Here is an 11,754-nt window from a genome sequence, read left to right as displayed (position 1 = left end):
GCCATTTAATGTTTGTCACTGTGTCATTACTCCTGTTTAATGGTAGGGGAACACTAAGGAGTTAAAATGCATTGCGGGCACAAATTAGATAGTACAGTGAAACAAGTCACAAGAGTTATAATTAAAAAGTGGGTAATTGCCGGAGTTACTGCACAATAACACTGAAGATACTATTACTTGCCCCTGCACTTTCAACAGGAAGTAAGAGGCAATTGTGTGCGGAGCCTGTTGAAAATATATTAAATGATAAATAGTGTAGATGGAAAACACGTGAACGATGCAGTTAGTACGAACTGCTGCCCCAGTTCTTTCATGGTTATTTGGGCTTGCCACCTACTTAGGAATTTTCCAATTTCTTTTTATTCTTAACCTCTTCAACCCTTGTACATCATGTTGTCTTCAGTCTAGTCACTCTGATGATGCCTAGAGAAGACAAGATCTATTTTCCAGATATTCTTTGGAATTTAGTTAAAATACACAAAATTCAGTTAAATATCCAGACAGCTTGCAGTGGAACAGTGAAATCCATGTGCTTTATTGGAAGTTAAATGTGGAACTGAGGGTTTCCAAAACTAAATGAAGAAAATCTGGTGAAGCTAATATTCCATTTCCAGACGTGAGAGATATAGAATAGAAAATTCACATCATGAACAAACATTCTAATCCTGCTAACTCTTTTAAGTGACTATCAAAGAGGAGAGACTCCTCTTTCACTTGGAGGAAATGGAGGGCTAAAAATATAAAAATGAAGCTACTACTAGTGGGCCAAAAGCAAACAGAAAACAGAATTTAGTGCCCTAATAACATGGAAAGTAATTGCTGCTGAATCAAATTTTTCTCTTGATAAGATTTCAAAACCCACTAAGTACATATTACTCAGTGATGTGTGCATTCTTGGAAAAAGCTGTTGTGAATCTTCAAGGCAGCCCAGGCTTAAGTGATGTGCAAAGAACCTATGGTAATGATGATGACATTAAAAGGTTCATAGAACCAGTATTAATAGCTAGAAGCAAGATGAAGCACTAGCTTTCTGCAAGGGATCACAGGCAAGAACACAAAGCTTAGAAGAAAAGAGAATGTGAATTTTAAGAACAGCTGAAAACAGCAGGTAAACTCTTCTATCTACAGTCACCTAGAAAATAAGAAGGAGCTTGAAGAATAAAGATGAGCTGGAACTAAAATTCTGTATGAATTAGGATTCCACCAAATAACTCCTTATTAGGCATTATGCTGAGCAAACACAGCAGTAATTTTGAGATCTTGCTCAGCATTTGATGCCCACAAGATGGTAAAATTACATTATCTAGAGAAATGTATCCCACAGGTTAGAGAATTGTGACATATAATCTCAGAACCACACAATAATTCTGGCATTAAAATCCCCTTGTTTTAGAACAAAAAAACCCGAATTTAAAGTTACTCCAAAATGAAGCTATCTTATTTTGCAAAATCTAATAATATTCATAAATAATAGTCCATTTTAAGCACTATATAAAGAAGATACAATTAACTGTAGTTTCAATAATTCCATCTTTTGTGAATATTATATTCAAGTGTTTCACATCAAACCTTTTGTAAAAGTAAATATTGCATTTTTAAAAAGCATCGTATTTTGCAAAATTTAGCTGGGTTTCCTGTATTTTGGAAACCCATAAAAAATACTAGATGAATAAACATGAAAGTGAAATGTCTCATAAACTTGTATTAACCAGTGAAACTTGTCAGGATAATTTCTCTGTCTAACATGACTAAAGAGAATTACAAAAGAGAATTTTAAATATGAGGTTTACAATTAAGTTTCATTAGTTCCCTGTCTTAGCAAACACATTCTTTCAAAATAAGTATCTTACCAATATTAACATTGTCCCTTAAACAAACACGTAGGACAGAATGGACGGGCTTTGCCACAGGAAATACTGTTACCAACCCTTCAAGCATCAGTGAAAACAGATAAATATTTCAATATAAAGGATCCCAATAAGGCTGCTTCTGAAGTGGGTTTGGGTCCCACAGAGAAAAAATGACACACTTGCAGTGTAACTCACAAGAAGTAAACTTGAACTATAAGATAGTGAGTCATCAGGGAGTTAGCTTCAGCAAATCCTTCATGTAAAGAATGATGCAAAGCAATTGTCCTGCTAGCTGGAAATATAGATGCTGCTAGAAGAACTGTAGCCAAAGAAACGCTTGCTTGAAAGCCCGCTTCCAAAAAGATACTTCTTAAATGATTCTTAGCATCAAACATAAACGTGAACTATCAGACATAGTAGGGTAGAGAAGAAAATAGAAATGGGTTAATTAGGTGCGGAAAATACTAGTGTTGAGCACATACCGGAGCACATCTAAGCATATTACTGTTTTTCTACGATGAATGATTAAAATAATCTCTTTTTTTTTTTTTTTTTTTCACTCACTATGACTGCTCCATTATGTATCATTAGAGAATGGAGATTTATGCATGCAAGTGTTTGCCAGGCAACAAAAGGGGGATGTAGGGGCTATTTAGCATATGGCAGAAGAAGTTAACAACGAGATCCTAGTAGCTAGTTTACACAGCGGGCTTTGCCCACAATGGGCTAATTAACCTTAAGAAGATGCAAGATGAAAGAGGGTAAAAATCCATCTCAATTGGCAGTGCACTGTGCATGCTATGATACTAATGATTTAAATTTATCTCAAAGAAAAGATATTTTGTGAAAATTAGAAAATCTTAAAATGGAATTATTATGGACGAGTTGGCCAGTAATAATGCCTTTTGTGTTATTAACAGGACATTTACAGACTCTTATGGCTACATTGGTACTAGTGAGTGAAAGAGTATTAGGGAATATTTCCCAGATACTGAAACTAAACGTTCTCTAAAGTGAAACACCAAGAATAGTCACTGACACTTTTTGGCCTGGGCCAACTAGCCTTCTCTTAAAACCCTCAGCCCAGCTAAGAAGCTATCATGGATTCATGACCATCCCCCAGACTTCCCAGTTTTGAAACTAAAAAAATATATTCCCAAGTAAATTTCTTTTAGCAGTATAGACAAAACCTGAGTCTTCTGGAGCCCATTTTACCTGAAGGTCAATCTAACCAAAACTTATTTAGGAAAGTTATATAGAGAAACCGTATCTATAATTTTAATGAACAACAACCAGCCATTTTTTGGCCCAGGACAGTATATGCCATTAAGAAGGAAATACAGCAACTTTATATTTCCTTTATATGCACTCTCTGTGCCAATAACTGTTTGACAAAAGCCAGAAGGCACTCAGCCAGAGACTACATTGTGGAAGGAAAGCCTTTCTGATCCAATGAAGAGAAAAACAAGATGCTTTGACCACCACTTAGGGAAACAATAACATGATCATCATCAATCAAAGCAAACCTGGGTAGCAGAGAAGACATTGCTACAGTCTTAGTATGTCTAATAACACTGGTGATTAAGCCTCTACTTTACTTGCCAAAATGTGTTGCTTTCTAAAGCAAAGTTTAGAGATCAACAGCAAGTGGGATTATTGGATAAAATGAGGTGAAGGGTCTTAACCGGTTTCCTAACTCTGTTGTGCACATATTTGATATGAATGTGCAAAGTTAGAAGATGAATGGGAGAGCTTCAATCTGCAAGACTGCAGCCACAATCTGCAAAACTGGACCCCAATACAAGAAATAAATTATGTTCATTCTTTGAGGACTAAACAAATTGTGCTGCAGAAAAATTGATTTCTTAACATCAGTGAAACCTATTGCAAGAGGAAGTGCTTCCCAATATGAGCAAAAGCCAGAGTTAAATGAGAGCCAAAAGAGTCAGTGAAACAAGAGTTACATGTTCAGTTAAAAGTGCAAGCACTACATGTCTGCGATGATTTTTATAAATTCCTGGAATTTGGATTACAATGAAACTGACATTACAAATCACCTTCAACAAACCCCTTTTTATCTTAGCAGGCAATTTTTCACAAATATAATAAAGGGTCCTGGCCAGCATTTTATTTTAAATATTTATTCTGGAATAAAGGACAGGTTGGACTGGTCTAAGGGGTGGACCAAATGCCCAATGAACTGATAACGTGAGAATCTATTTTATGCTTCATCAGATGTTACTTTAAATATTTGCATTTAAAAATGTACATACAAAATTCTAATCCAAGTTTTTACTAAAGGAGCATCATTCAAAACAAACAAAAAAGCATAACAATGCTACAGTTATATTGCTTTTGAACAAAAACCTAGAATGGGCTAAAACCATTGTTGTCAATTAATTTTCTTTTTCTTTGAGGAATCAGAGATGTCATCCAGTCTACAGCAACAATTATGCGCTGAGTACAGCTCATAGCAGTACGTTTTAGCTAATCACACCAGTTTAACAAGCATGATATGAATGCATATAATATGCTGTGTCTTAGAAGGGGATGGTGACCACGCAAGATGATCAAATTAATAAATTGAGAAAATCATCCCCTTATAGACTTACTGTTTGAACTTTGTGGAAATCCAGGTAAGGAGGATGGACCATTCATTCCAGGCAGAAGAACAGGAGGAAGGCCAGGGAGTCCTGGATAAGCTGCTGGCAAACTGATACCATGAAGAGAACTGCTGTCCATCATGCCTGGCTGCTGTACTGTTAATCCTAGCACATCAGTAGCCTTCTTTATGCGATCCAATTCTTGCTGTGCCATCAGCTGTCTAACTGTTGTAGGAGCTAAATAATCTTTCTCCCGATCTAGCTGACTTCCCACAGTTTCTCTCACTTTTGTAATATGCTGTTTGGAAAAGATATGATCTCTTATGGACAAACGTGCAGAGTATTTCACACCACATAGAGAACATTCTGGCTTTGTCCCATCAGGTCCAGTCTGATTTATCATGAATGGCTTCCCTATGTTAATTTTGAATTTCTTTTCTTTAGCCCGGGCATTCTGAAACCAGACCTGGACCACACGTTTGGGCAGCCCGATCTCATTCCCTAGCATTTCGCACTCCTGCATTGTTGGAGTCCGGTAGTCACTAAAGCAAGCCTTGAGAACTTTAAGCTGAAGGTTACTCATTTGTGTTCGGAAACGTTTGTGGCCTGGCCGATCACTGTTTTTGGATTTAAAGGGATTGCTAGCTCCAAATGGGTTAGGAGAACTTGGATCAGCTATGCTTGAAGTTTCACTGCGATCGGCATTGTCATCAGGGTCATCAGTAATGTAGTAACTTTGGTCATGATCACCATCTTTTTCACTGAAGTGTATTGAAGGGCTTGTTAGGGAAAAGAGAAATTTATCATCAGTATTGTCATTTGTAGGTGTAGTTGCTGCTTTTGGTAGTGTGTCATTCACAAGTGGTTTTGGTTCTTTGGGGGGTGATGTGGGCTTTGCATCCCCTGAACTGCCAGTTGTGCTTTCCATTTCATTGTTCCCCTCATCCCCTGTTGTGGCATCACTAATTGCTGTATTAATTGATGAAGTCTCATCAAAATCGGTCTTGTTTTGATCGTATCCAGAGTCAGCAGGAGGAGCATTCAAATTTTCTATATCCTCACTAGACTCCGCTTTAAAAGAAGAAGGACTTAAAAGATTCTTAGGTGACATTTCTGCAGTTTTGCTAACAGGGGTTGATACAGTGGAGGCTAATTCATTTTCACTTGATAATTCAGTTTTTGCTAATGACAGTGATGGGTAATCAAAAAATATGTATTTTTGTGGACTTTCTCCTCCATCTTCAGTTGATATCAAAGGACTTGGAGGCAAACTATAACCGGCCTGTTTCCCTTCATTCCAATGCCGAGAGCGAATGTGACTTTCTAAAGCTGACTTTGCTTTAAACAGAGCTCGACAAAAAGGACATCTTTTATGGGACTGGGCTGGACCAACTGCACGGAATTGTCCCTTTCTTTCTCGGGCTCTCGTGTTCTGAAACCAGACTTGTACAACTCTCTTTTTCAGTCCCACTTCACGTGCAATGTGATCTAGCATCTTTCTGGTGGGGTTGGAATCCAGTAGGTACTTTTCATACAGTATTTCCAGCTGCTCTGGAGTAATTGTAGTTCTTAAGCGCTTATCACGATGTTGATCTTCTCCACTGTTTCCTCCCTCTTTCTCACTACAGTTATTGTCTTCTTTATCATCTAGTTTTCGTTTCAGGGAACCAGAAACTGTAGCGGAGTGTGTTGTATGTGACGAGCCAGTTTGTGGTGGCATCTGAGCAAGAGAACTATTAAGCAACTGTCCAGTCATCAAAGGATTATTTGGGTCAAATATCATATAGGGCATATCCATTGGTCTTTCTAAAAACTGCGAGTGAAGAAATTGGTTTTGGGCTGCTAGGAAATGCATGTGCTGGTGCTCTTGCCAGAGTTCTAGAGTTGGAAAGGCAACTGTACACTGATCACATTGGTACTGTAATAACTGAGGAGGTAGACTGTTCTGTAGAGAAGTCATTGAAATTGGTAAAGGACTGGAAGGAACAGGTGTGGTTTGTGATGCAGAGGGAGGTCTCCCTACTATCTGTGATTGCTTTTGCTGCTGTGGTTGAGAAGCTGAGGGCTGAGGGTCAGAAGAGGTTACTGGAGTAGACTGTACTGGTTTGGCGCTTTGGGAAGTTGCATCTGTTTGCTTAGAGATGGCCTCATTTTGTTTTGGTTTTTCTGTGGACTCTGGTTTAGGAGAAGCCTTCTCAGGTTCTGGTTTGGGTGATGGAATCAAAGGAGTACTAGAACCAGAGCCAGAGCCTGCTGCGGTGACTGTCAGGCTTTTTGATAAGTCATTTTGGCCAGAAACTGTACAATTCTTATACACTGTTTGATCAGAGGCATCCATAGAGTCTTCAGTTTGGCTTTCATCTTGAGCATCATCATCTTCGTCTTTATAACACTGCTTTTTCTGGTGTGTAATCAAATCGAAGATCCTGGGAAAAACCACACTGCACTTTTTGCACTGATACTGCATGTTACTGGTTCGAATGTAACGCTCGTTTGTCAGTTCCCTTTTCTCGTTGTCTTTAGTTTCAGCTTGATTTTCATAACTCTTGCGAGCTTTTTGTCGTGCGTTTTGGAACCACACGACAATAACTCGGGTAGGTAGGTTAAGTACAGTTGAAAGTTGTTCAATTTCATCATCTTTTGGATAAGCATTTGTGTCAAAGAAGTCTTGGAGGACACGAAGCTGGTAGTCAGTAAACCGAGTCCTGGATGATCTCTTGCTGAAAGATGCATCAGACTTGTAGGGTTCTACAGCTGAAGGCTGAGGATCTATTCTGATATCTTCCAATACTGTTATAGGAGGGTTGCTGAAGTTGTATGGAGAATCTTTATTTCTCTGTCGTTCTTTAAACAGTGTATTACGAAACCAGTGCTTGATAACTTTCTGTGAAAGACCAGATTTCTCAGCCATTTCTTGGATTTGCTCTTCACTTGGAGAATTGTTAATATCAAAATAAGCCCGCAAGATTTTTAACTGGTCATCTGTGATTCTTGTACGTGGACGCTTGAACTGAGAGTGCCGCAGGAAATTGGGGTCTAATCCCAGCTGCTGCTGACAAAGCTGGGTAAGATCTGCAGATAAAGTATCCATTGGTGGCAGCTGGAGGGCAAGCTGAGGAGGCAATGCAGGATGTTGCACTGGCTGCATCATAATTGGAGGGAAAAGTGGGAGATCAAGTGAAACGGGAAGCTGGACTTGAGGTGGGGCTGATGGTGGTGGTGGTGGAGGAGGAGGTGGTGGTGGTGGAGGAGGCGGTGGTGGAGGTGTAGGTGGTGGAGCTTGCAAAGGTGTCGGAGTTGTGGTTTGAATTTTTCCAGCCCCAGCTGAAGAAGGCTGAGAAGGAGTTGGAGGAGGAGGAGGAGGTGGTGGTGGTGGAGGTGGTGGCGGAGGTGGTGGTGTCTCTGGAGAAGATGGAGAAATTGGATAAAGCTTGTCATACGCCTCCCTGTACTGTCGGGCAAACTTTTCTAATGCTCCATATGGAAAAAAATGTCCATGCACATGTTCTTGATGACTTTTCAGAATAAGAATGTTGGAAAAGAGCTTACTGCAGGTTCCGCATTCCAGTTTGTCTGTGTTTTCACCATCACCAGTCTTGCCTTTTTTCTGCACTTTTTGTCTGTTCTCATTGTATTGGATAACTAACTCAAACCCAAAGTTCTCCAATAAAGCCTTGGCTGCATTCCCTCTTGCTCCAGAAGCTATTCTGGGGGGTGGGATGGCTGGTTCTGAGGATTTTGGCCTCTTCATATCTTTGTTTTCTTTTAGTCCTTCATTCTCATTAGTAAATTCTTGCTTTGGCTTCTCTTGTTTTTCAGAAACTTCTTCTGACTCCTTAAATGATGGCATATCCTTTATCAGCTGGCAGTCTGTACTTACTAAGTTATTTTGCTCCGCTTTCATCAGCTTGCTGCTTTGCTGCTGCTGCTTTTGTGACTGAAGTTGGGGCTGGGTGGATTGATACTGTTGTGCTTGTTGCTGCAGTATCTGTAGCTGGGTTTGGCCAACATGGTGCTGAGTTTGTATCTGCTGCTTCAAATCTTCTAGCAGTGACCCTGTCATACCAGCCATTCCAGGCATACCAAATGTGGCAGAACCAGGCAAACCCAGATCTGGACTTAAGCTAAATTCTGTCCCAGGTATATAGAATGGGAAAAGGAACTGAGGCTGTTGAAATTGCAGCAGTGCTTCGGGTGTCATTGGAAAGTGAGGCAAAAAAGCTGGATTTAAAAACTGTGGTTGAAAGAACGCAGCTTGTTGTTGCAGTTCATGCTGTAGTTGCATTTGAAGTTGTGCTGGTGACTGGGGTGGGTGATGTGTAGGCTGAGCAGAAATTAATTCAGAAGCTTGCTTTTTATTTAATTCTTTGGCATCTAAATGTGTTTCTTTGCTGTTAACTGCTGGTAAGCTCATAGATTCTAGCATTCCTTGGCTGGGGCTATTAACATTCCCTGCTACACTATTTCCACTACTTATATTACCACTTGGTTCTAATTTTGCAGCCCTTGCCTTTGTTTGATGAAGCACAGATCTCATATGGATTTCCAATGTAGAACTTTGGCTATATGCAACATTACAAATGCTGCATTTGTAGGGTTTGTTATCAGTGTTGCTGTTGGTTTCTTGAGGGACAGGACTTGATGCTTCCTGCAAAACCTTTTTGAGTTTATGTAGATGGGACACTGAGTTATAGTGGACCAAGAGAATGTTCTTTTGGGTGAAAGACTCTTTACACACTGTACACTTATATGGGCGAGATGGATCTAGAAATTTTTCCATAGTAAAATTTGGCCCTTTTCTAAAAGGTAAGGTCCGCTTTGGTTCTGAGCCCGTATCATCTGGAATAGAGCTACTATCGCTTCCTACAGGACTTGCTTTACCTTCCTGGTCCATCTCATAATCTCTTTCTATTTCCTGTTCTAGTGCATGATCATCCTGTGCCATACTTTCACTTTCTGCCCAGAGTTCACCGTTGACAGGTAAAGATGCACACAGCTGCTGAAGTTCAGCTTCATTGAGTTCAGGGTGGCCTGCTTCCAAGTGTTTTTTTAAAGCCTGGAATGTACGGAAGCTACGTTGGCAAAGGCTACACATGGTAGCTGCCCGAATAGCGTGATACTGGGAATGTATCTGAAGCTTCTGCATAGTCTTAAAAGCCAAGCTACAATGGTTACAGCGGTACTTATAGACATGGCGGTCAGAGACAGACAGCTGTTGCTTCTTCTGCTGTTCGTTTAGCTGATCCGTCATAGAGTCAGTGGTCTTTATATCTTTACTGCTGCTCTTATTCCAATCTGGTGTTTCAGTAGATTCCTTAGGTGGCTTCTGTTCCTCAGTCTTAATTTCCATTCCAGTTTTTGATTCATCGATCCCGGGGGTATTCTTCTCATCCACAGGACTTTCACCTAGTTAAAGAAAGTGAAGTGTCTTTTACACAAGTAGAAGAGAAGAGCACATAGTATTCATTTTAATTTCTTTTTTCATCAGGAATCAAGAGAGGCATCTCATATGCCATGTGTTGGTTTAGCAAAATATAACAATCCAATCTTGCCCCAGAAAATAAAGCAGACAGGACTAACAGGATCTAAAAAAAAGTAATAAAACCCACAAAAAATGATCAGACTGGCAGTGGCATCTGGCCTAGGCGTGGCATAGGGCTTCTATTTGTCAGAAGGTAGGAGTTTACTGGTACAATGGAACATCAAACAAAAAAAGCAAATAAATAGTAGGAAAGAGAGAAGGGGTAAAAATGGAGACAAGAGAGGGAACAGACAATTAGAAAGGAGGGGGAAAGTGGTCTGAGAAGAGAGGGAGGAGCATGCTGTGACAGGTAGCAAAGTTTGCCAGTGCAGAATATAGTAAGTGTTCAGGATCAGAAACTTACAGAAATGGAAATGCAGCCAAAATCACTTGCCTAACATTCCCCATTGATGGTGAATGTGACACTCTCTTTTAGGACTAGGTTAAACAAGGAGGATCGTATCTTCAAAGTGGCTAGGCACTGATGTTTAATTTTAGCTCCACCAAATGCAAAGAGTCTGGCATACATGTGCATTCTAGTAGCCCTGCACAGGTGCAGTCAGCCAAATTCAGACCTCTTTTTATATTTATCTTTTTATCTTCATGGCTATAAGCGAGCCAAAAAAAGATTCCCTTTACTAAGAAACAAGTAGTTTACTTCCAAATTGCCCATACCTAGCTCTTACATGTCTGTGTTTTTCTTGCATACCTGGATATTTCCCAGATCCCTCAGCTGTAATGGTTGCAGGTGTGTCACGTTCAGATTTCTCTGAAGCAGCTGCTGGCAATAGCATACTATTGGGCATCATGACATCTGGTACAGGAACCTTTGAAAACCAAGAATATGGTATTACTACAGAAAAAGTCACACTATTTAATACAGTAAGAAACATAGTGAAATTATGAAACAGCAACAGTATGAAATTATAATTCAAAAGATCCACCATATCTGGATGAAAGACTGTTAGTACTAAATCAAGATCCTGATTCAGTCTTGATAATGGTTTCTGACAGACCACAAATCCAGAGCATCATGTGTCACTTGGTGGAGTATAATAATCCACAATAAGGTGATGCTATAGAACTACATATGCTCAATGTTTCATTGGTCTCAATGTCACCACAAAGAAGATTTTACTGCCTATGTCAGGGTTGTCGGATTTATCAGGGGAATTTTCCCCAGATGTCCTCCAAAGACAGAGATCATGTTGAGATATGGTCACCAGTCATTTCCTGACTGAGAGCATTCCCATTTTGCTTCACCCGTACTGTTTTTTACTCAAATGCTGGACCTTCCATGATCTTTGAAAGAAAATTTTATTTCAATACAGAAATAGCAACTTATTTCCATTTAAAATCAGATTTTCCTTTTTCTTGACTTCAAGTGATTATTTATCTTCTCAGACTGCTCTACCTGTTGTGTTATGCTTTCAAATCATAGACAGAAATCTTTGCAGGATATACTCTTAGCCTGATAGTATTCAATTTAGCTAAGTTGACACGAATAGTGGTTCAACACTTCATGTTTTCCTTCTGTTTTGATCTTTAAAATGAATTTGTATCAGAAATATAGGATTGTCCTACGAAGACTTAGCAGGACTGGGTTTAGATTCCTGTTCTGCCAGATTCTGCCTAAAGGACCTCAGGTAAATCAGTTCAGACTGTGCTGCAGCTCCTCATCTCTAAGAGAAAGACAGTATTTCCTTCATACAGAGGTAAAAAGAATATTCATAGAAGAGATTTTTGAGTTGTAAATAATAATAATAATAAAGTAATAATA

General features: G+C 39.5%; 1 protein-coding gene across 3 annotated transcripts in view; it reads right to left on the bottom strand.

Moving 5' to 3' along the window:
• ZFHX4 (zinc finger homeobox 4) overlaps positions 1–11,754 on the bottom strand; it is a 149,191-nt gene that overhangs the window by 5,602 nt on the left and 131,835 nt on the right. For all 3 annotated transcript variants that reach the window (XM_027732694.2, XM_027732696.2, XM_027732699.2), the window contains exons 8-9: positions 10,684–10,801; positions 4,463–9,859 (exon numbers count right to left, since the gene is read on the bottom strand). In XM_027732694.2, coding sequence (XP_027588495.1) covers positions 4,463–9,859; positions 10,684–10,801 — 5,515 coding nt within the window. The remainder of the gene's footprint in view (positions 1–4,462; positions 9,860–10,683; positions 10,802–11,754) is intronic.

The sequence above is a fragment of the Pipra filicauda genome, unplaced genomic scaffold (genome assembly GCF_003945595.2).
Source record: "Pipra filicauda isolate LSUMZ 115617 unplaced genomic scaffold, ASM394559v2 scaffold355_size746361_pilon, whole genome shotgun sequence".
NCBI classification, from domain to species: domain Eukaryota; kingdom Metazoa; phylum Chordata; class Aves; order Passeriformes; family Pipridae; genus Pipra; species Pipra filicauda.
Note: the sequence above shows the minus strand (reverse complement) of the source record. Positions and strands in the feature narration are given on the sequence as shown.